Source organism: Toxotes jaculatrix, chromosome 7, assembly GCF_017976425.1.
Source record: "Toxotes jaculatrix isolate fToxJac2 chromosome 7, fToxJac2.pri, whole genome shotgun sequence".
Classification (NCBI taxonomy): Eukaryota; Metazoa; Chordata; class Actinopteri; family Toxotidae; genus Toxotes; species Toxotes jaculatrix.
The window spans coordinates 667,395-692,394 of NC_054400.1; the positions used below are offsets into that span (position 1 = coordinate 667,395).

At 48.5% G+C, this 25,000-nt stretch overlaps 2 protein-coding genes, 1 long non-coding RNA gene and 1 other non-coding gene across 8 annotated transcripts in view; 1 reads left to right on the forward strand and 3 right to left on the reverse strand.

Annotated features, from left to right (window-relative positions):
- Window positions 1-4,074: 4,074 nt before the first annotated feature.
- trnaa-agc lies at window positions 4,075-4,147 on the reverse strand. Its single transcript has one exon. It is a non-coding gene; the product is annotated as a tRNA-Ala (tRNA).
- Window positions 4,148-13,057: 8,910 nt separating this feature from the next.
- LOC121184932 lies at window positions 13,058-14,387 on the forward strand. The gene is made up of 4 exons (XR_005894323.1): window positions 13,058-13,095; window positions 13,306-13,389; window positions 13,807-13,869; window positions 14,207-14,387. It is a non-coding gene; the product is annotated as an uncharacterized LOC121184932 (long non-coding RNA).
- Window positions 14,388-14,495: 108 nt separating this feature from the next.
- tti2 (TELO2 interacting protein 2) lies at window positions 14,496-20,797 on the reverse strand. 2 transcript variants are annotated; one of them, XM_041042862.1, is made up of 10 exons: window positions 20,474-20,797; window positions 19,761-20,238; window positions 19,482-19,675; window positions 19,158-19,215; window positions 18,805-18,933; window positions 18,530-18,622; window positions 16,497-16,690; window positions 15,681-15,824; window positions 15,128-15,287; window positions 14,496-15,032 (listed from the first exon to the last, which is right to left on the reverse strand). In XM_041042862.1, the coding sequence occupies exons 2-10, from the start codon at window positions 20,235-20,237 to the stop codon at window positions 14,946-14,948; spliced, it is 1,536 nt and encodes a 511-aa protein (XP_040898796.1). In that variant the 5' UTR covers window position 20,238; window positions 20,474-20,797; the 3' UTR covers window positions 14,496-14,945. The 2 variants fall into 2 exon arrangements, with proteins under 2 accessions (XP_040898796.1, XP_040898795.1); XM_041042861.1 differs by having other exon boundaries at window positions 16,497-16,717.
- Window positions 20,798-22,840: 2,043 nt separating this feature from the next.
- Window positions 22,841-25,000, reverse strand: part of LOC121184180 (chromaffin granule amine transporter) — an 11,442-nt gene continuing 9,282 nt past the window's right edge. For all 4 annotated transcript variants that reach the window (XM_041041671.1, XM_041041670.1, XM_041041673.1 and 1 more), the window contains 2 exons: window positions 24,855-24,988; window positions 22,841-24,062 (listed from right to left, as the gene is read on the reverse strand). In XM_041041671.1, the coding sequence (XP_040897605.1) occupies window positions 23,952-24,062; window positions 24,855-24,988 (245 nt within the window). In that variant the 3' untranslated portion in view covers window positions 22,841-23,951. The remainder of the gene's footprint in view (window positions 24,063-24,854; window positions 24,989-25,000) is intronic.

Sequence of the window (25,000 nt, forward strand, 5' to 3'; positions counted from 1 at the left end):
TGTTCTGAGCCCTCCTCCCTGCAGAGTTTCAGAGTAAAGGTCGAGGCTTATCCAGCTGTACAGGAACAAAATGTCTTCACACACTTCTGTGGTAAATCTGGGTCCATGTTCAGAGCAGGAGCAGAAGCAACTACAGCAACAGGTCGTCGTCTCTTTAAGAAGCTTTGTCCCTTCCCCACAGGACGTCCCCTGTGTAGGACGGGGCTTACACAGCTTTAGTTCACTCCCATTGGACAGAGCATGGCCTGTCACTCTGCTGTGGACACTCTGATTGGCTGGGAGAAAGATTTTCTGTGTTGATTCAAAGACAGAGAGAGAGCAGGAGAGGAAGAGAAGTTTGCAGCGGAGAGAAGAGGCAGAAGACAGGGAGACAGACTGGAGACATGTCGAGGGCAGAGAGGTGAAGAAGTGAATGTTTGTTAGAGCAGAGAGGAGGAGGTGAGAGGTTTTCTACCGGGAACAGATAGAAAATAGGAGGGGGAGGAGGGAGGACATGCAGGATGTTACCCAGCAGCCCCTGGTGGTCTCTGGGGACGAGGACGCAGAATCAGAAACAGACTGTTAGACTCTCCTGACTGCTGTGAGTACAACAAACACTGTCTGTGTCCAAATGACTGTGAATCTAAGCAGGTTTGTCTTCAGAGAGCTTTACACAAGACAGAAGGATTAAGATAAGAAACACGGGACAATATAGGAAACACGTTTAAATAGTATGTAAAGAGTAAAGTTAGTAAAGGAAGAGCAGGATGTTCACGAGCAGGATGTTCACGAATCAGAAGGTCGGGGGTCAGATCCCCAGCTCCTGAACCCCAAACTACGCTGGTGGCTGTGTGAATGGGTGAATGGGTGAGTGTGGTGGGTGGTTATTCATGTCTCGCACTGCACTGTTAAAGTTCTCTGTACACTTACAGTGCAGTGCCAGATATGAATGAATCGACGCCAGTTTAATGTCAGAAAGTCTTCAGGCCTGATGTAAACAAAGTGAGCTGGAGCAGAGCTGCTGTTTTCTGCGAGTTTGGAGGAACACCTGCACAACAGGTACATTTCTTCTTCAAACAGTTTTCAGTTCTACAACAACAACAAAACTGCTTCACAGCAGCGTCTGGTGCGGAGAGATATCAGGGTGGATGCTCGCACTCTCCACACGGGGTCGTGGGTTTGAGTCCCACTCCGGGCGGCATCGCCTCCCATGGGCCCATCACCTGTGGGAGCGTTGTGGACTGGGCGGCAGTCGGCCCCGGGACCTGGGCCCACACTGTGTCCTTTTCTTTTGTGGTTGCTGAGTTGTCTGAGACATTTCGTCTGCCTGCTGGTTGTTGACACAAGAGAAAAAATGCTAACTATGAGCAGCAGAGGTGAAGGTATCCTGACTTTAAGTTAAAAAAAACACCAGATCCTACATTTCCCATAGTGCACCTTGATAGCGTTTCCTTCTTAGAGCGTGGCTGCCTGGTAAACAGCCTCACAGGACCTAACAGGACCAGTGGATTCACCCCTCAGGTTTGCCGTTCCTGTTTTGATTGGCTGTCATCTCCCTCTCAGGCCCATGTGACTGCTCTGTTGTCCAGTAGTCGACAGCTGTTGGACAAGATGAGCCGGAGGCAGAGCGAGCTGGAAGGTCGCCTGGACGACATGCTGTCACGCATCGCCATGGAGACGCAGGAGATCAAAGAGCTGGAGCAACAGCTGACCGACGGTGAGAAGATGGCCGACCAATCACAGAGCCTGTCAGAGCCCTTTGACCGGCTGTCGGGAGGGATCCAGGTCTGATCACAATCGATCGCTCAGGGGCCAGGTGTACAGGGCATGATGGGAAACACCTGGCTCTCACCTGATCTAAGAGCTGATTGGTTTAGATGTTGTTCAGACTGAAAACTGTCGAACTCTTGAACTTTTCACTGCACCTCCTCATCTCCCCCCTCTCTCCTCCTCCTCCTCCTCTTACTCCCTCTTCTGGCCTCCTCCTCCCTCCTCCAGGTCAGATTTTGGCGAATGAGGTTCTTCAGAGGGATTTGGAGGGCATCATCTCCGGGCTTCAGGAGTATCTGAGAGGACTCAGAGAGCAGGTAGAGACGCTGACTGTCCGTCCTCATTTCCATACTGAGGGCCTCAGTGCTCCACCTCAGGGTTCATGTCCTTTTCTTGCTCCTGCTTTGTGTATCAGTTTTATTTACACACACACACACACACACACAAACAAACAGACCAGAGAGTAGAACAGTGGTGTTGTTAAATCTTCAGATCAGATAAATCATTTGTTTTTCTGTCATCACCATCTGAAAGTCTCTCACTGAGCTTTGGAGGTTTAAATGAATCCAGCTGCTGAATCCAGCTGCTGTACTCTGACTGCTGAACCGACCGACACAGTGTGTGCGATGTGTGTGTGACAGGTCCTGTTGTTGTGTTGCAGGCACGTCAAGCTCAGCAGCAGGTTCAGAGTCTGCAGGCTGAAAACCAGGGTCTGCAGCTCCACCTGGAGGACACTCAGAGACACTGCAGACAGCTGGAGGACATGACCAGGACGCACCCACAGGTCAGTGTGTGATGTGTGATTGTTTGATGTTGACCGGCTTAATACGCGTGACGCTTCTGAATCTCAGCCTGTCTCTCTCTGGATCTGTCTGTCTGTAGGACATGGCTGTCCAGCAGGAGGAGCTGTCTGTGTTACGGGTGGAGGCTCAGGCTCTGAGAGACCGACAGGTGAAGAGCAGTAGACGGCAGGTGGAGCTGGAGGCGGAGCTCAAGCAGCTGAGGGAGAAGCTAGTTCGACAGGTCACACTGGGACAGGTAACACTCCAGGTGAAAGACTGTCTGTAAGAGTTCTGATGATGATGATGAAGATCCAACCACATCAGTCACACCCCACTGTGATCACAGGTGTGTGACCGCTGTGATCACAGGTGTGTGACCTCTGTGATCACAGGTGTGTGACCGCTGTGATCACAGGTGTGTGACCTCTGTGATCACAGGTGTGTGACCGCTGTGATCACAGGTGTGTGACCGCTGTGATCACAGGTGTGTGACCGCTGTGATCACAGGTGTGTGACCGCTGTGATCACAGGTGTGTGACCTCTGTGATCACAGGTGTGTGACCGCTGTGATCACAGGTGTGTGACCTCTGTGATCACAGGTGTGTGACCGCTGTGATCACAGGTGTGTGACCGCTGTGATCACAGGTGTGTGACCGCTGTGATCACAGGTGTGTGACCTCTGTGATCACAGGTGTGTGACCTCTGTGATCACAGGTGTGTGACCGCTGTGATCACAGGTCAGACCTTCATACAGAGACTATTCACCGTGTGTCTGACTCTCTCTGCTTGTATCACAGTGAAAGAGCCTCGTTCACTGAACAGTACGACTGTTCTCCAGTGCAGCACCACGTCTTTGCTGTTTCAGTGTGTATATTCAGCATTGTGTGTGTGTGTGTGTGTGTAGTTGGAGTGTGCTGCTCTGCAGGAAGCTGTACACAAAGAGAAACAGACCAGAGAGGTGAGAGAGTCTGAGCTACAGTCCACCATCAACACACTACAGGTCAGTTCACACACTAACACCTGCCCCAGCTGTTGGCACTTGTTCAGGCCTGAGCGCTGTGGGTGAATCACAGGCTGATGTAGAAGAAGAGAAAAGAGAAAAGAACAAAACGTCCACAGCCTGACAGAAGCTCTTTGTGTGTGTGTGAGTCTGAGCTACAGCTACAGTGTGTGTGTGTGTCTGTGTGCAGGATGAGAAATCATTACTCCAGCAGATCGCACACGGACTTCAGGCCCAACTGGACCAGACCAAGGCCCAGTTACACCAGACCACGACCCAGTATAAAGAAGCCAGGGCCCACCTGGACCAGACTAGAATTCAGCTGGATGGGTTGACAGCAGCGCTGTTGGATCCAGAGGAGGTTCAGAGTCGACCAGAGGAGCTGGATGAGAGCAAGTACAGGTACCAGTTCTACAGCACTGTACTGCTAACACGGTTTAAAATCACAGCCTGTGAGCTCAGCTCTGGTCAGCACAGGCTATGGTCCACCCAGACGGCAGACGCTGAGTGAGACAGTGGAGAGAGTAAAGGTCAAAAGTGTCCTGGAGAATGCGGGCATCGATCCCGCTACCTCTCGCATGCTAAGCGAGCGCTCTACCATTTGAGCTAATTCCCCTCTGGTCCTGTTTCCCAGCAGTCCCGTCAGTCCTGAGGTCATGTTGTCCAGAAGCGTGGAGCAGCTGTGCAGGACGCTCCAGCAGGCCAGGACCAGCAGGGGGCAGCTCCAGCAAGACCACAACCACAGCCAGGAGCAGATAGTCAGACTGCAGACCCAGCTAGCCCAGGACCAGGACCACATAGCTCAGCTTGAAGCCCAGCTGGAGGCCCAAGTAGCCCAGGACCAGGTGGCCCCTGGTGTGGATCAGGATCAGGAGTCTGCCTGGAGGCTGAAGGAGGACCTGCAGAGACTCAGAGACAGACTGCAGAAGTCTCACTACAGAAACAGACACATTCAACAGAAGCTGGTCAGTATCAGCTGAGACCAGAACCTGATCCTGATGGATGCTGATGTTTTTGTTCTCTAACCAGATGCAGCAGTGCTGCTCAGAAACACTCAGCTGATCAGACCTGAGATCAGATTACATCTTCGTTCATCTGTTTCTTCTCCTGCAGGAGAGTGAGCTGGAGCAGAGTCGTCTGCAGCTTCAGGACGTCCAGCGGCAGAGAGACACACTGCTCCAACAGGTCAGAGGCCTCAGGTTCAGGGAGGAGAGAAAATTACACCTCAAGCTTAAAGAGTTAGACAGGAAGTGGTCTGGGTTTAGTGCGTGTCATGTGATCATGGGAGGACTTTTATTTTGGAATACACTTCCTTTCCCCTTAAAAGCACAGCTTGTTTGGTAAAGCTGGTTTATAAATGGATTGGAAACGAATATAGATCACAGTGTAACAGGAGCTGATGAGCAGGGCTGTGTGAGGGAGTGTAATAACAGCGTCCTGTGCCGTGCGCCGGCTGCGTTCACAGAGCCACAGTCACCAGAGGAGCCTCGACGGTCTGAACAGGAAACTACGGCAGCTCAGCGGGTTCATGTGTGACGCCGATCGGCTGACGGCAGAACAGCTGACATCAACCATCGAACAGCTGAGAGCTCTGAACCACACTGTGGAGCTGCTGCTCACACAGGTGCCCCACACACAGACACACACACACCACACACACACACACGCACGCACACACACACACACACACACACACACACACAGACACACACACAGACACACACACAGACAGACAGACAGACACACACACACACACACACACATACACACACACACACAGACACACAGACAGACAGACACACACACACACACACACACACAGACAGACAGACAGACACACACACACACACACACACACACGCACGCACACACACACACACACACACACACACACACACAGACACACACACAGACACACACACAGACAGACAGACACACACACACACAGACACACAGACAGACAGACACACACACACACACACACACACACAGACAGACAGACACACACACACACACACACACACAGACACACACACACACAGACACACAGACAGACAGACACACACACACACACACACACACACACAGACAGACAGACACACACACACACACACACACAGACACACACACACACAGACACACAGACAGACAGACACACACACACACACACACACACACACATACACACACACACACAGACACACAGACAGACAGACACACACACACACACACACACACACACATACACACACACACACAGACACACAGACAGACACACACACACACACACAGACACACACACACACAGACACACAGACAGACAGACACACACACACACACACACACACAGACACACACAGACACACACACACAGACACACACACAGACAGACACACACACACACTCCTGACACTAAACCATCACAGCTGAAGCCAATTTACACTTTTGTGTTTGCCGACTGTTCAGTGTCACTGAGGAATGAAACACACACACACACACTTTACAGTATGATCGCTTCAGCTGTGTGTCCGCTGTGATACGAGCATCGGTGCCGTTCGGTTGGGCGGTCAGGAGCAGGCAGGGAGGAGCAGGCAGGGAGGAGCTGACTGGGAGGAGCAGGGAGGAGCAGGCAGGGAGGAGCAGGCAGGGAGGAGCAGACTGGGAGGAGCAGGGAGGAGCAGGCAGGGAGGAGCAGGCAGGGAGGAGCAGGCAGGGTGGAGCAGGCAGGGAGGAGCAGACTGGGAGGAGCAGGGAGGAGCAGGCAGGGAGGAGCAGGCAGGGAGGAGCAGACTGGGAGGAGCAGGGAGGAGCAGGCAGGGAGGAGCAGACTGGGAGGAGCAGGGAGGAACAGGCAGGGAGGAGCAGGCAGGGAGGAGCTGACTGGGAGGAGCAGGCAGGGAGGAGCTGACTGGGAGGAGCAGGCAGGGAGGAGCAGGCAGGGAGGAGCAGGCAGGGAGGAGCAGTGTCTGCAGTGTGGAGCTGTTTCACAGTGGATGAACACGGAAACCAACACGACACCGAGTTCACAGTTTGCTAACAGCGGCAAACTGTGGAGAAGTGAAGAGACAACCTGCGCTCAGTGAAAATGACAGACTGACCCAGGACTCTGCTCTCCATCACCAGACACTGTCGGTTGATGATAATAATGCGGGATTTAGACGCTGCTCAGCGGCCTGGAGCTGAGGAGCCGAGGCGTGAGATCCCCACCGACACCACCTCACTCACACGGTGTGGCCAAAGCTACACGGCTTCGTGAAGAGGCGCATCCACAGGCTGATATTCAGGCGAGCAGCGTTAGTTTAACTGCACAGTGGGTCCTGCAGAACAATGCAGGGGTTCGCACACCAGCCAAGCCCCCACAGGTGTGTTTGATGACGTGCCTCAGACTCCCAGCATGCCGTGCGTCGCGCTCCCCCTCCAGCTGCTGTTAATGAGCAGCTTTTAGCACAGAGGCACGACGCTGTGGCAGTCGGACGGACAACAGCTGGACACGGTATCGGTGCATCCCTAATCCTTTACCCAAAACGGAACCTAAACCAAAACCACGTCAAACACATGAACAGACAGAAGGAGTCAGGGTGCAGCAGCAGTGTGGCCTGACTCCACCCTCTGTCCTAAAACCAGGACTCTGAGCTCTGAAGAAGAAGAAGACCAGACAAAATGTCCTTGGACTGGTCCTTACAGAGACTCTGTTCTGGGTGCAGATTTTCTCTCCTCACTGAGAAAACTGATTATGACACAGCTCTTTGTCTCGTTACAGTAACACAACGTGTTTCTGCAAAGTTAAATACACTGCAGTAACGTGTGTATACACTGTGTGTGTGTGTGTTTTCAGAACACTGTGAACGAGGTTAACAGCAGCTCTCACCAGACTAACGACACACACACTGTGAAGGAGCTGAGGGCAGAGCTGGCTGAAGCTCAGAGACACACACACAGACTGAGACAGCAGCTGAACCGGACCAGGACTAGGTCCAGGACTGGGATTAAGCCTAGAGATGGAGGACAGTGGTGCTATGTACCTCCTGGACACAGTGTGAGACTTTTTACTTTTGATGTTACACACTGACTGATTTTAATGTTTGTTTTATCAGCTGACTTGTCCACCATTGCATTTTTGTGCTGCAAAAGTTTGAAATTTTAAACTGAATAAAAACTTCAATAACAAAAACCCTTTGTTTTAGGACAGAAAGCTCAGAGCATCACAGGATCTAAAGTTCTGTCTCTGTCTCAGGCTCCCAGTCTGGCTTCTCAGGGGACTCAGGACTCTGGTTTGGGGCTGCAGTACCCCAGTTCTCCTGACAGGGGGCGACAGCAGGACAGGCCTCCTGCAGGAGGAGGGTACTGGGTCTACATCCCCCCGGCTCACACAGACTCTGACACAGGTACACACACCCTGACAGGTGTTCCCAGATGTTCAGTGTGCATTTGTCCGGAGCTGCTCAGACTCGGCTGTGATGTCTCTCCATCAGCAGCAGCAGCAGAGTGGAGGGACAGTGCAGGAGGCAGCGATGCTGACAGGAGCTCCACAGGAGGGACTCCTCCCTCCGACCGGGCTGCAGGTGTCTCTGCTGGATCCTCCGATGGTCACGCTCCCCCGGTTGGACCCGCCTGGCTGCTCTGCGGTCCACCCGCAGCCGTCGTCTACAGTCCTCCAGCCGAGGGCCCAGCTCTACACTGTAACATCCCCGAGCACGGAGACACGGTCAGGGACAACAGAACCACAGAACCTGAGATTCATTTAACTGCAACTGTGACACTGCAGAAATGATTTATACTAGTGTGTGTGTGTGTGTGTGTGTGTGTGTGTGTGTGTGTGTGTGTGTGTGTCATCAGGGAGAAAAGTGTGTGTGCAGAGAAGCAGAGAGACTGGAGGACGAGAAGGAGAAACTACGACTGGAAACCAAACGGCTTCGACACACACTGAGACGACACAGGTGAGACACACAGTCTCTCAGCGTGTTCACACACACACACACACTTACACTTCTGTGGTCAGGGTAGGGGACTACAGAGAGCGGGTGGGAGAGCGTCACTGTGACAGCAGAGCAGCTTCTTATACAACATCATTTACTTCAGTGTCTCACTGAGACACTGAGACACACACACATTTTAAACCCCGGAAATTCAAAGACATAAAGGTTTTAATGTGTGTGTGCGTGCACGTGCACTCGCACGTACAGGAGTGTGTTGCTGGTGTGTGATGAGGTGGAGTGTGTGGAGAAAACTCTGCTGAAGAGACAAGCTGAGCTGCGTCAGGCTGACAGACTGCTGCTGGAGGCTCAGAGCTGCATACACACCACCAGAGACAAGGTACGCACACACAGACACACACAGACACACACACACACACACACACACACAGACACACACACACCTCTGGCTCCAAACATTCCACTGCAGCGTCTTCCTGTGTGAGTACAGGTCCAATCTGTTCGTCTCCTCCAGGCCAGTTCGGCTCAGTGTGAGGCAGACATGTTGCAGCGCAGAGCTCAGGACAGCGCCACCTGTCTGCTGGAGGCCACGCAGCACGTCAGGTAAACTCAGGCTGTTTGATTAACCGTGATTGTTTATGGTGTATGCATCACACATCATATGTGACCTGACGTCTCAGAGAGCTGCAGGAGGAGGTGGGAGATCTGAGGAGGAGGAGGCAGAAGGAGGAGCAGACTCTGAGGGAGGTGAAGGAGGCGCTGGGGAGCAGAGATCAGGAGTTCCAACAGCTGGGCACAAAAATGCTCTCAGCCTCAGACAGGTACAGTTCTGATGCACAGTGAAGGGAAGTTAGGTCCATGTCAGTAAGACAGAAGTCTAAGGAGGACAGTACGTGTCCTCACAGGTTTCATTCTCAGCTAAGACTCAACACAAATATGAAAGCTATGGATTCAGACAGTGAGTTACTGTGTAAGCTAACATGGAAACAAGTCAAACTGAAGTCTGCAGCTGCTTCACAGTAAAAGTCCTCAAGCTGCAAGGAAAATGAATCAGGAAGGCCTGTTAGAGGACTTTTACTGTGAAGAGGTTGGATTTTAGGCTGAAACATGATCTGTTTTACTTCTCCCAATAAAATGTGTGTGTGTGTGTGTGTGTGTGTGTGTGTGTCTGTGTGTGTCTGTGTGTGTGTGTGTGTGTCTGTGTGTGTCTGTGTGTGTGTGTGTGTCTGTGTGTGTGTCTGTGTGTGTGTGTGTGTGTGTGTGTGTGTGCAGACTGTCTAAGGTGCTGTCAGATTGTCAGGAGGCTCAGAAGCGTCTGGACTCAGTCAGCACTCAGGTAACCTCACAGCTCCACGTGTGACTGACATCATGACTGTGGCACCAGCACAAACATACAGTCACAGATAAAGAAGGAACGTTTTCAGAATAAAAACATGTCAGTGGACGTCGTCTCACAGGGTCCAGTTCAGTTTGAGTCAGAGCTTTAACCTGCACCGTTAAACTGTCAGAGGAAGGAGAGACCGAAGCATCTGTCTTCGGTCCTGACGTTTCAGTGACAGCAGACATGTTTCTGCAGGTGGAGCAGCAGGAGCAGAGGCTGGCTCAGAGGAGGGAGGAGCATCAAACAGCTCTGGACAGAGTGGAGGAGGTCAGAGAGGAGCAGCAGCGACTGCAGAACACAGTAAAGGTGAGGAGGAGGCAGGAGGAGGCTGAGGTTGTTCTGTTGATGTCCTGGGAGAATATCTCATGTAGAACTGACACTGCATCGTAACAACAGCAAACACAACCTGTGGAATCTGGATAAATCGCTCTCTGGCTGATAATCCCTCTGTGTGTGTGTGTGTGTGTGTGTGTGTGTGTGTGTGTGTGTGTGTGTGTGTAGGAGCTGTTGGAGCAGCAGGAGGTGCTGGTGAGTGAGAGGAGGTCCACAGTCTCAGCTCTGAGAGAGGAGGAGCAGAAACTCGTCATGCTGCAGTCTGAACTCAGCACACACAGAGCAGGTAACACACACACACACACTCACACACACGCAGACGCCCGAGCTCTCAGTGCTGTTTCAGAAAGACTCAGGTGAGACTTTGCTCAGGTTTCTGAGCCGTCGTCTGACTCACCTGTGTCTGTGTCCAGAGCTGAAACAGCTTCTTCAGAAGCTGCTTGTTGAGCAGCAGGCGTTGGAGGAGGTAAAAATCAAACGCACCCACACTCTCCAGCGGCTCCACAAGAAGAACCATGAACTGGACAGGACAAAGGATGAGTTGGACAGGACGAAGGACAAACTAAACAGGAAGCAGGATGAGGTGGACAGGATGAGGGACCAGTTGGACAGAGTGCAGGATGAAGTGGACAGAAAGAAAGAAGAGCTGGTCGCGCTACGACAGGAAGTGGAGTCCCACAGAAACGAGGACGAGTTACGTCTCACAAACACCAAACAACAGCAAACAGAACTGCAGGTCAGTAAAAGCACCAACCACAGTGTCTCCAGCTGGTCACATGTCTCCAGCTGGTCACATGTCTCCAGCTGGTCACATGTCTCCAGCAGGTCACATGTTCATATTACTGTACTTTCATGTTAATTCAGTGTTTTCAGTTTTCTGTAAATGCCCTGAGGTTCCTGAAGAGGACCAGAGGACGTTTTAATAATGTTCAAAGGATGAAGCTGAATTTCTCTGTCTCAGTTCACGACTTTGTAAATTTCTGCCAACTTCCAAATCATTTCCTGTGAAATTTATTGGAAAGATTTAATTTGGTTGTAATTCCAGATAAAATGAGAGTGATCAGTTCCAGTTAGTCAGAGGACATCAGGTGAGCTGAACATGACAAACAAACAAACATTCAGCATAAATGAAGAGTAATACATTTTTTGCTGAATAAAAACTGGAGCAGTTTGTTCAAAGACATTCCTCCAGAAAATCTAAAATAAACACAACTGAACAAACTGACTCACAAAGTTAAAGCAAAGTCTGCAAGTGTGTATGTACACACACACACACACTCTGTGTCGTAGTGTACAGTGTGTGTGTGTGTGTTTTCCAAAATAAAAAACAGAATAGAAAAAAGCAGGAGATGTTTGTCATGTTTTCTGTGTAGGAGCTACAGGAGGAGCTGAGCAGGAGGAGGGAGGAGAGGAGCAGCCTGCAGGAGCAGTGTAAACACCTGGAGGCCAGACGGAGGCACGCCGACAGGTACGCCCACACTACCTGTGTGAAACCGTGTCGCTGTGAAACACACTCACTGTGTGTGTGTGTGTGTGTGTGTCAGGTGTCTGTCCACGGTGGAGGTGGAGCTAGCTAAACAGAGGGAGGAGCACAGCCACGCCCAGGTCCTAAAACAGGAAGTGGTCAGAGATACAGCAGCCACTCAGGAGCAGCTCAACGGTATGACATCATCATTAAGCCGTTAAAATTCGTCATGCTACTTCTCTGACATTTGTTTTATCGTACATACATAACCACTACACGTGAGGTGGTGCACAGCGTGTGAAAGCTGAGTCTTATCTTTTCAGTGAAAAAACGGAGGCGTGTCTCAATGTGACGCGGAGTAATGAGACACGCCCCCGTTCAGGAAATCCGTTCCACGGTTTGCAGCCAGCTAGCAGGCTAGCACTGAGCAGCACCGTGGCTAACCAACTTTACAGCGCAACATGTCGCTGTGTGGAAATATTTTGCACTAGAAACACAACAAAGCGAGACAGCAACGGGCAATGTTTGCACAGCCGTTGTACCGAGGGGCGGAAGCTCCGTCGTGACCTATAAGTGGTAATAAGTAGCGATTAGCTCGATGCTAACATAATATGGAGAATCCCATTGACGGGCTAGCGCATTAGCATCGGTCGCGCTGTTAACTTTTACACACAAACGTGTTCAGGGGTTAAAACTATTCAGATTGTCAGACACACACTGTAACACAAAGACTACACTGTGACACACACTGACACATATAACACACGTGTCTCTGATGATAGATGTGAAGACATGACACTCACGTTTGTGTTGCAGAGAGTTCTGCGCTGCTGTCTCTGCTCAGTGGACGGGTGGAGGAGATGAAGGAACAGCTGCACACTCTGGAACAGGTATGACACAAACACACAAACCAGCACACACCCTCTGAAGTGTGTCTGCACTGCATGAAGTGTGTGATCTGATGAGTGTGTTTCCTGCAGCAGCAACAGCAGAAAGCAGAACAACTGAAGGAGCTGGAGACGGAGATAGAACACAAACAGGTCCCGCACACTGTAAACACACACTGTAAACACACACTGTTAACACACTGTAACCTGTCTGCTCCCCCTCTCTCAGGCACTGAGCAGTGGGCTGGATGTTACAGCTGCAGTGTGCCAGCTGGAGGACAGGGGGCGCTGTCTGACCGAACAACAGCTGCAGCTCAGCCAGCTCAGTGAGTCCACTCTGAAACCTGTCACTTCCTGTCCAGCACCATCTTGGTTTCTGATGATTTTCATTCCTTTTCAAACGACGGATCAGGTGAGGAGCTGTGGGACAGAGAAAAACAGCTGCTTCACAAGGAGGAGGAGCTAAAACAACAGAGGGAGGGGCTACAGAGGAGAGAGGAGGGGCTAGAACAGGAAAGGGAGGAGCTACAGAGGAGAGAGGAGGAGCTGCTCAAAGAACAGGAGGTGAAGATCATATTACACAATTCAATCAAATTAGGATTAGTTGTTGATTATTTTTGTTGATCAATAGTTTCAGTTCCAATCAAATTACAATCAAACCAGCTGTTTCCTGTAAATCCAGATGTGACTCTGGAATCCATCTCAGCATGAACAAAACCTAAACCTGCTGCTGTGTGTGTGTGTGTGTGTGTGTGTGTGTGTGTGTGTGTGCAGGATGATCACAGCAGGGATGTGCAGTCAGAGGATGAGTCCTTCTACCTGTCTACAGCTGGTCTGAGATCAGCCTTTAATACTGAAGTGAGTCCTGTCAGAAACCAACTCTGATCTCAGACGACACACAAACATCAATCAATCAATCAATCAATCAATCAATCAAACTTCATTTGTGTTGCTCACAAGTTAGGGAGAGTAAAAAAAACTATTCAAAGATTGTAAAAATAAAAATAACTAGTAAATAAATAAATTCAGGCCTAAATAAAGACGCAGGTCAGTGGTAAACATCAGTAATTAATCAACATTTGTTTGTTAGAGTAAATGTACAATAAACAACAGACACTGAAATACAGAAAAACAAACGAATAAAACTCACAACCTTTTATTGCATCATTTATACATGAAATCACATTTTCACACATTCATTTCTTCCTTCATGTGTTCATCCTGGTTTGGGCTCAGATGTTTCAGAGCAGCAGCTGAATGAACGTGTGTTTTCAGGAGGAGAGGTGGAAGGCTGAGCTGCAGAGAGAGCACCTGAGACAAGAGGAAGACCGGCTGAAGGTAGACCACGTTTAATCAATCAGTCAATCAACAGCAAATCAATCAGCAGCTGTTTAATCAATCACTTCATTGCTTCGACATGTTTCAGGACAAATGTTTTCTGGTTCCCGCAAGTTTGAGAATTTGATGCTTTTCGTTCACACTGTGGAAACTTTCCACCTTTTTTAAATCAGTTTGTCAGGAAAATAATCGACGACTGATCACAACCAATTATCAGAATCAACTAACTGAAGGAATCCAGCTGATCTGGTCTAAGGTTTTATTGATAAGACGGGGTTTGGAGAACATGTTGGTAAAGAGCTCTGACTAAACCCCGGCTCATTCTTGTTCTGTCGAGGCTCGTCTGCGTCACCGTTTGTGGAACCAGCAGGAGAACCTGAGACAACTGGAGACCGAGGAGGGTTTACTGGGACTGAAACAGAGACTGGACCAGCTGGACTCGCTGCTCACACACACACACACCGAGGTCAGAGACTGTGCAGTGTGTTCACAGGTGAAACTGACCGATCCTAAACGTTCCATCAGCTGATCACATCTGTCCATGTAAAGATTATTTATGAGCTCTATACAAACATTCGTGTAGTTACTCACGTTTTATGTCTGAGGTTTGTTTTGGATTCTCTCGGTGGATTCTGTAAAAACGTGTGAAACTCGTCTGTTGTGATGTTTTGATGAAGTTTATCTTTGAATGAAAGTCTTTGTGTTAAAGCTCGTCTCAGTGTCCAGTCCTCTGAGACCCGTTAACACTGACCAGTTTGTCCCTGTGCTTCAAGGACAGGTCTGGTTCTGTTTATCCTCTGAGCCCTGTGATCAGTGATCCACTGCTGCTCATGTCTTTTTAAAATCTGTGAAATGTTTGTAAAGATTTACGTCTTCAGTAGGACCCGATGGACTCAGAGCTGAGGGACAGCTGAGAGTCTCCACGTGACACTAAACGTCTCACCAGCGTCTGCAGAGTCAGTCTCTCAGTCTGTGATTGTCCACTCACGTGTCCTCTGCTCCGTCCTGATCCATCTGTCAAGAAACTGTAGATCTGCTGTTACAGTCCAACTTCCAGCTGTTCCAGGTGTGCTGGATCAACTCTCTGTTGTCATAGTTGTTGTCACTAGGCAACCAAGCACCTCAGGGCTGCAACAGCTGCTGTCGACCTGCCGGAGGAGAGGCTGACAGACAGACAGACAGACAGACAGATGAGTGCTTTCAGGTGAGACATTTGAGCTGAACAGCTGTGACTGACTGACAGGTGAGGTGAACACACCTGTAGGTTTCCCTGTGAGCAGCCGTCCAGCAGCTTGATACAGACTGTGCTTTGACTCATCAGCTGCTGTTTGACCGAATCACTGAGCTGAGAGTCTGAAGAAACGTCAACCAGCAACCGCAACAAGCAACGCAGCAACACGCTGGTGCGACACTCCATCCTGAGGAGAGAGTTCAGAACATCAGCTGTAGCTTTGTTTGGCCACCAGGGGGCAGACACAACAGTTCATCTGTTTTCTATCTGTTCTGAGTCTGGGTCACATGACTGAAGGCTACAGGTGGAAACAGGACCTGGTGCTTTTTAATTGGATTTAATTTGTTATTATTTTAATAGTTCAATGTAAACATTTGATTATTGATTCACTCTTTAATCACATAACTTCATTAACTCAGTTCAGTGCAACGTTTTTCATTCATGTATCAATTTATTAATTTTTCATTAACTAAACACTAGAAAAGTCTAAAGTAAACTCCAGGTGCTGCACCAACCAGGTGAGCTGAAGACATCACACAGGTGCAGGTGTGTGTGTGTGTGTGTGTGCATGCGTTCACACCGTGGCCAGGCTGCTCTCATTGTTTTCTGCAGCACCTCCAGGATCTTCAGTGTGTTTGTCTCTTCAGGTGGATCTCTGACCTCCAGGTATCCCAGCACCACCTTCTCCACCCGCCGCAGGTGTCTGCACAAAGCCACACCCATCCTGCACCACACACACACACACACACACTTTTTAAGACAGGATGAAATTTAAATCCTGGCTCTGACCAAAATATGAAAAACATGAAAACCAGTTTGGACGATGAATTTATCTAAAGGCTTTGCATCAGCTCCTCTCACTGATCACGTGTTAAGTATTGTCATACAAGAACGCCTTCTACTCATTGTTACTGTGGGCTATCGTGCTTTTATTTTTGCAATGTTATAACTTCCGGGTGTGACGTTACGCACGTACCGCGCGCCAGTTTTTCTTATGGAGCCGCTTGCATCCAGAGAGAAGTGATGGGCGTGGTTACTCTTCACTTCACGCCCTGTTTAAGGAGCTGAATAAATATGGCTGAAGGCTGAAGGGGAGTTTACTGAATAATCACACGCGAGATGCAGACTGCGCACACTGCCTATAACAACATGGATCATGCTGATGATTATTATTATTATCAGCTCTGATTAGTTTGATATTTTTTATTCTTACTTCTGTGAGTAAAACTGATGGAGTTTTATTTTTCAGTTCAGCAGATTTTTACCGACGGTCTGAACAAACGTCAGAGTCCACGGCAGCTCAGGAAAAATATTCAGGACCTTTAAGGCTTTTTAAAAACTTCTAAGGCCAGTTTCCAGGCCTGGAGCTTCCCTGTCACACAAACATCAGACCTACCTGTCTACATACAGCGGCAGGGCGGAGGCGTAGACGCGTCGCAGCGCCAACTTGTGCTCCGCCTCCATGTGGGTTAGGACCAGACGCAGAACGTCGTCATGGCGACAGGGCTTCCTGCGGGTGGAGGAGGGGCCAAGCGAGGAGGGGGGCTTCTCCAAAACCAACAGCAGGTCCAACAGACAGGACAGGGCCAGCTGTGGACACACACACACCTCTGAATTCTGTGAAGGCAGTCATCCTGGAAAAACCACAGACTGTATAAGACATGGACGTAGCACCCGTGACGTCACCCATTAGTTTCGGGGAGTCGGTTTTGTGACCAAACCATGGGCATTGGAGCTGCGCCATCTTGGATTTTAGTGGGAGTGTATTTTCCATATTTGGCGAAGAGGCGCTTACTCTACGGGTCAGCCGGCCGAGAACCCGGCCACTTAGCTCGGAGCAACCGAGCTAGCCTAAGGCTAATCAGCTAATCAGCTAGGCTAACAAGCTAAGCGGCAGCTACACGCAGCTACATCCACCACACGACAGTCCCCGAGTCCGACCCGACTAGCTCGACCCCGTGTAACCGCGACACACAGCGTACAACAGAGATCATAATGTTGCTGCTGTGTTTTAAACATGACTGTTTCAGACAGAGAGGTTTTAGGTGGAGCTGCAGGGTTTGGTGGAGTTGTGGGGGGAAATTTATTTCTAGTCTGTTATTTAACTGTGAAAATCATTATTATTTCATATTAATAAAATATATTAAAACATTAAAAACATTATTATTGTCATTATTAATGATAACGATCAAAATAATGATGATAATAATATATTAAAATGTTTAATATTTAATATTTACCGGCTTTCACTGCTGCCTCCATCCACTATCCACTTACAGTTACAGCAGCCGCTGACTGACGGAGCTGCTCTGTCCATGCAATGTCGGACTTTTTAAACAGAAAAATGAGACCAAATAAAATTGTAGCCTAGTATTCCCGCAATAAACGGACTCTGAGAGCACGGAACACACCGCAGCAGCGTTCCTAACATTAGCTGCTCCGGTCCTCTATCTGTATCAGCAGCGACCAGAAATCAGCAATTAAGTCATAAGCCAGCGGCAAAATATGCTAACACATGCTAATTAGCGCAAACGTCCAGGTAAAATAGTGAGAAACTTACTTACCGAAAAAACTGCGACACAGACTCCTTAGACGGTCGGTTAGTACAGTCTACACTACAACAAGCCATACTGTCACAGAAACCTATTCAAACATTGGCAAACAAACACGGACACTGCAGCCGCTGTCCACCACTGGAGGCCTCTGGATGTAGCCGCCTAGCCCAGCCGATGCTTTAGCAAAGAGCTAACTGCCAGTGCCTGTCTATGGAGCTGAAGTGAACGCGGAAGTGATCCTCACTGCTGAAACCTACAACACTAGTTAACGCCACGCCGACAAAGCCACGTTCTGGATCTTTTCCACATTTTACACGGATTTCCACGGAGTGCGACCGGAACAATGCGCGCAATAGCGCGCAATCCGTGGCTCTATTTTAGCAGCATCGATGCTAACAGTGCACAATGACATGAAGGACACTCTGCCAATGCTTTCTGACTTGGCAATAAGCTTTCTCTGTGTGCGAGCAACATCCACAGAACATACATCTTCTGCTGCTGGGACACAGTGAGCCTGCGGCTGGGACACAGTGAGCCTGGAGCGAGCTCGCCTGACACCTGACAGGCTGAGTGATATGTTGCATGCTGCAGGAAGCCTGATATACATTTGTTCTTTGTACTTTTTCCACTTTTTACTTTGCACGTTTTCTGTGTATGTATGAATGAAAAGTGCAGAAACTGAAAAATAAAACCAAAGTTTTTTAAAGTTACGAGTAATGTTGATTTTATAGAATATATATTTTTTAAAAATGTGGTATTGAAAATTGTTCAGGAATCAGGTATGGTAAGATATCGAACATTTCTTTATGATACCCAGCCCTACTCGTCACACACACCTGGAAATTTCATTCAGACCTGTGTGTGTGTGTGTTACCTGTATGACAGCAGCCTCTGTGGTGTACAGGTGTTTGATTAACGCTTGATAAAGAACTTCTGCTCTGTTGAACTGACGGAGATCAGCAGCAGGCTGAAAACACACACACACGCACGTACGCACGCACACACGCACACACACACGCACGCACACACGCACGCACACACGCATCATAATCATCATCACCAAACATGAAGATGTTTCTCTGCATGAACAAGATGAATAAAGGAAAACGAATGTGTGTTTAATGTATGTGTGTGAGTGTGTGCTCTTACCGTGTTGAGTATGATATGGTGCAGACAGCGAACTCCCAGCATGCAGTTCTCTGGTCTGTAGTGGTCAGTGAGAAGGAGGGAGGGGGGGAGGACGCGAGGCAGGTGAGGAGAGAGAGAGGGGCGAGAGACCTGCAGCAAACATGAGCAGTGTCAGAAACAGCTGAAGGAAAACTGAAGCTTCAGCTAAACCAGATCCAATACTGATCAATAATCATGGATCCATTCTAATCATGAGTCTGGTCTGAACCTGCTCTGTGCACTGAGATCACTTCTGTTGTGATGTGATGATGTATAAATAAAACTGAATTTGATTGAATATTGTGTCGTCATGGAAACACTGAGCTCAGACTGACCTGCAGGAGGAGCCACACAAACACCAGCTTCACTGCTTCACAGCGCTGCCACGAGTCCCTGCAGCACACACACACACACACACACACACACACACACACACGCACACGCACGCACGCACACACACACGCACGCACACACACACGCACGCACACACACGCACGCACACACACGCACACACACACACGCACGCACACGCACGCACACACACACACACGCACACACACGCACACACACGCACACACACGCACACACACACACACGCACACACTGTTAAATCCACACTGTGACAAACATCAGCCCAAACATTCAGAACAGATTCTCACTTGGTGAGCTGAGGCTGAAGGACATCCAGGACTCCTCCCAGAGTTCCTCGGTTCTTGCCTCCTTCCCCCTCCTCCCTCTCACTGCTGTCCCCCATCAGGAGGTGGGCGGGGTCTCTCCAGCCCCCCGCCCTCAGCAGCGCCTCCTGCAGGCTCTGTGCCGCTGCTCTGGAGGAGGAAGAGGTCCACACCTGATCCTGAACACACAGAGGGACAAAGACCTCCAGTCAGCGGCTCCCGTCTTTGAACCCAGATGTGATCCTGATGTTTTTCCGCACTCACCTGGAAATGTGTTACAGCGAACACACACACAGGTGGAGCCACAGTCAGCAGCAGACCTGTCCTCTCCCAGTTTCCCAGAGCTCCCAGCAGCGCTGTGAGGGCCGAGCACACTGGGACGGCTCGGCTCGGGACGCTCTGATAGGCTGCCGCGCTCAGAGAGCTGCAGTCGTCATCACAAAGCGGCAGAGCTGCACAGCCAATCAGAGCGCTGATCAGAGACGCGTATGCCAACTGAAGCTCTGCCCGACCGTCCTCCTCATTGGCTGAGGCCGGGGAGAACAGCCAATCAGGATCTGCTGTTTGAAAGAGCCTCTCCACGCTACCAATGAGGGAGCTCGTTTCAGAGTCCGAGGATGCACCAATCAGCTTCTCCTCCAGCCGAGGCAGGAGCTTCGTGATTGGAGGGAGAGAGGCTGAGGGGAGGGGCTCGTCTGGCGAGGAGAGATGAAGATCATGAAGTAAAGATGAAAGCTCCATCCTGAAGAGTAGGAGAGAGGGAAAAACGAGAAGTAGGAAGGAGACAGGAAGAGAGGAGGGACGGAAAATGGAGAGAATTAACACAAATGTGTTAAAAACAGAGGCAAAATCAAGTTTTTAGACTCAGTGTTGTGTGTCTCTGTAGTGGTGTGTGTCTCTGCAGGTGTTGTGTGTCTCTGTAGTCGTGTGTGTCTCTGTAGTCGTGTGTGTCTCTGCAGGTGTTGTGTGTCTCTGACCTCAGCTCTGTGACTTTCCACCTCGTCCTATAAACGGTCCCACTGCACACAGCTGTGTCACCGCCCGCTGATCCGCACTGAGTCTGTCACAGTGATGAACTCTCGGTTTCACGTCTGAGTTTGGGCCAATAAAACGTTCACTGACCTGCCTCCTCCTCTCCTCCTCTCCACTCCTCTCTTCTCCTCTCTTCTCCTCTCTTCTCCTCTTCTGTTGTGAATCGGTGAATCTTGAAGCAGGTTAACGTCAGTTACGAGCTCATCGATTTGATCGATTTTAAACAAACTAAGCACTAACGCTTCCGTCTGGCGGTAAACAGGCTGAAAGCTCCGGACCTTTTAACGGGAGGGACACGGTGTGTTCGGAGAATGTATCCGGCTGAACACAAGCTCCGCGTGAAAGGTTCCTACTAGGAACAAACGATACAAACCTTCAAAGCTGCAGATGAAACAGATGAATGTGTGTGTGTGTGTGTGTGTGTGTGTGTGTGTGTGTGTGTGTGTGTGTGTGTGTGTGTGTGTGTGTGTGTGTGTGTGTGTGTGTGTGCGTGCGTGCGCGTGTCTGTGTGTGTGTGTGTGACTTTAAGCTTCACACACCCATGCAGGAGCGATTCATGTTGTATGTTGTGGGTCAGCTGACTTATTAAAACGGAAGTGGCAGGATGAATAAAATAATAATCGTTGAGTTTTTCTCTGTAGGAGCTGAAACCACTTTCTTGCGTCTAACACGCAGGCACAGAAACTTTGGTGCAGACTGATAAACACGTTTGGTTTCAGTTTCTGAGCAAAGGGAAAAAACTTTTTTCTGTTTTTGGTGAAATCTGTGAAAAAAGTCAAAAATCTCAGACTGTGTTTGAAGTGTGTTAAGAGTTAATCTTTTCAATCAGCCCTTTCATTCTTAATATTAGCCAATAATAATATTAATAACTGTTTATAGCTTTTCCACTGTCACTGTGTGATCTGTTTGAAAGCTCCAGAATAAGGGAGTCAGTGGACCGTGAGTTGGGACTGTTTCAGCAAAGAGCAGCTTTTTTAAAATGGATTTAAGAGAAAACAAAGTGAAGAATCTGTATTTTTGAACAGGTAGTAGAGTCATGTGTCTGAAAAATATAAAAATGTCAGCCAGTATCATTAAACACGGAAAAACATGATGAGGTCACAGCTTTAGAGGCTGTTTGAACACGACTACAGCTCAGGGTTCACACACAACAGATAACATGTTCATACGTGTTGGACAGATCAGAGAATCTGTCTCATATCAAAGTGCAAATGTGACCAACAAACATCAGAGGCAGACTGCAGAGGTGTTTGTGGTGATATTAGTGGCAGATTAAAAGCCAATATACACATTTAAAAAGTGATTTTTTTTCCCCCCAGTTTACCATAAATCAGCCTGAGAGATTCAGAGTTACAGACTGAACTGTTTCCGACCTGTTTACACAGACAGCACCACATCAGAGCTCAAACACCTTTGATGACTGCACACACTCAGATTAGCATGGTATCACCCACAGCCTGTTTATTCATATTTCAAAGCAGGAGGAAATGTTTTGAAGCTGTTTGTGTGTGTGGGCTGGAGCTGCTGTGATCTGCTGTCGTTCAGTTACAGAGAATATTCATCTCACACACACACACACACACACACTGCCTGAACATTCAGCTAGCTGCTGTTAGCCTCTACATTTCTCTGCGTGCTTGATGAAAGAACTTTGTTTTACTCCCAGGTTGATTCTGTGATTTCTGACAGGAAATCTTTGTGTAAACAGGTGTAACAGCTAACAGACTGAGAAGCTTTCATGTTAGATGTGGTTCTGATTAGAGGAGTTTAGAGTTTAGCTAGCTGAAAGTTTAAATTAGCTCAGGGTTTAGGTTCTGTAGGTTATTTATGTATTTTTATTAATTTATTTGTCATTAGTTCAAGGTTCAGGGTTTGGATTAGTCCAGGGTTTAAATTAGCTAAATCTTAGCTCGAGGTTTAGATTAACTTGACTGTGTGAAGCATTTTACTTTTCATCCAAATGCATCTTGATGTGCGCAGTCACTTAGCTGTAGAAAATAAACACTGAGCAAACTAACGTCAGCAGATTTACAGAGCTAATGCTAATAACATCGGTGTTTGTCACTGTGAAGAAAATCTGACTCTGTGAGCTTTTCATTCACTTCCTGTTTACTTTTCCATCGGACGGAGCCTCTGCCTCTCCTGTCGTCATTTTCTCTGACAAAGAAACGAGCTGCTGCAGGAAATTAAAGAGCAGATAAGAAGCATGTGAACACAGACACACAACACACACACACCACATTTCCATCAGTCTGACACTCAGGTTAAAATGGTGAGGACAGGTGCAGACACTCACAGGTAAACAGGTGTAGTCAAGGTTACAGCAGTTTTAATGGCGACACAGGTCAGAGGTCAGACACAGAGTCAGGTACAGCTTCACATCTCAACACTTTGGTTTCAGACTGAAGAGTTAATGAAGATGAAAGAACACGTTCCTTAAAATAAACTCACATTCACACAGAATTCTCTCCATCAATCCCACGCTCCCTTAAAATAACGAAGGGATTTGAACCGTACACCTCAGAGGAAACAAATTATTTTTGTATTTTTCACCTGAAACAACTTCCTAATTTTAAGTTCTTACCTTCTGATATAATGACAGATTCAGGCAGAAGAAAGACTTAAAACTAACCTTCATCCCAAAGCCATTCTTAGAGTTTTAGCTGAAATACAAAGGTTCAAAGGTTTGTGAATTTTGCCACTAAAGGAAAATTTGATTAACTTTACAAAAATAGGGGTGATCCATATAAACACCAAATTCTGCCCAACTAACCATTTGCTAAATCAAAGCAATAATTCCAACAGGTGTGTCGGTCTTGGTATTTCTTTTCAAACTGTATTTTTTTGTATTTTTACAAGAGAAAAGACTTTGAGGATGAAGGTTACGTCTGGTTGTCTGCAGATATTTCTGTAGTTCCCTCTGTCTCCTTGTTGTCTTGGTTGTTGCTTTGTATCTCTGTGTAGTTGTTTCATGTCTCTTTGTAGCAGGACATGTCTCTTTCAGTGACGTTTTGCAGGTGAATGCCCGGGGCCCCTGACCCTCAGGGCCCATTCATGCTTCTACCTTTGACTTTACATCAAAGAACCAGGTATTTAGCAGCTGATCATATGTTCAGAAGAACCAGGGTAACGTTAGCAGTGCTGTCCTGTGTGTGTGTGTGTGTGTGTGTTTCATGCTGATCCAAACTGTGAGTCACTAACTTGGTCTATGAGAAGAATGAATGAGACAGAAACAGTTCCTCCTACTTCACAACTCTGTAAAACGTGGAAATTAAAGCTGTGTTTTAATGTCGACACTGTCCCTTTAAGAACCGTCCGACGCCTGCTCTGCTCTGAATGTGTGACGGAAGGAAGTCTGATGATGAAGGTAAAACACAGAGACAACATCAACAACATGGGCAGGTGTGTGTGTCCGTGTGTGCGTCACTCCTCCGTCTCCTCTTCTTCACTGTAGTCGCTCAGAGGAAACTCACGACTCTCCTTCTGTGTGTTGTAGCTTTTCCTGTGCATCACACACTCCTGGTCGATGATCGCCTGCAACATGCAACCACACACACACAGTGGGTCAGTGTGTAAGTCTCTGTAATCTGGGTGTAATTTAGAGTTTATTAAGTGGAAATGTTTCCTCTGCAGCTTTGAAGGCAGCAGCTTCTGATCTGTGATCAGTCTAATCACTGTGTAATGACTTCACACAAACACTTTGGCTTCAACATCACAGACACACACACTTCCTGCGGATCTGTCTGGACCTGCAGCTACACTGTGTGTGTGTGTGTGTGCTGATTTTAATAACCACTGTCATTTTCCAACTCAGACATTTGTTGTTGACACAGTGTTTTGGGGAATTCGGGTGTTAGCTGTGGGTAAATCCAGATGAAGTGTCGTCATGTGTGTGTGCTCTGTAACGTGTCCCACACGCAGGAAAACACAGTAAAATGCCCTTTGTACGAAGACGATGTGATGCCTGTGTTTCAGCTGAGCTGGACGTTGTGTGACCTTGCACCGCAGAGTGGAACCTGCTGAGCTGCAGGATCAGGTGACCTCTCAGTGAACATGAGGCGCTGCCCTGTGAGGCTGAGCATCAGGAAGGTAAAGCACCATGATTCATTCTGTAGCTGCTGCTCATGTTTTTCTCTTCAGATTGTTCTGTTCTGCATCACTCGAGCGACCGTTCTCCAAACGAAGGCCCATCATCAGCTGACCATGACGCGGTCAGTAACATGTACAGGATCCTCCATGTTTTCACTGCTTTGCAGAGCTGTTGATTTCCTTACCTTCGGAATCACCACATTAAATGTAAATTGGAAGTGAGAACAGTAAAAATACCATTTTCTCCTCTCGGACCGCAGGGTTACGCAGCAGGAAGCAGAGCGGGGCGTACAGGATGTTGATCACCCCGATAAACACCATGAGACAAGGAAAACCCACCGCCTGGACCAGAGCGCCGCCTGTGGATGGACCTGGAACAGCAG

Bases quoted from the DNA above. Each gene is read 5' to 3' on its own strand.
- tti2 (XM_041042861.1), bottom strand. From the start codon at position 20,237: ATGGAGCTTTCATCTTTACTTCATGATCTTCATCTCTCCTCGCCAGAC. The intron at 19,216-19,481 runs GTGAGAATCTGT...TGTGTGCTGCAG, and splicing joins CTTCAGCCTCAGCTCACCAA to GGACTCGTGGCAGCGCTGTG. The intron at 18,623-18,804 runs GTAAGAGCACAC...GTGTGTTTTCAG, and splicing joins ACCATATCATACTCAACACG to CCTGCTGCTGATCTCCGTCA.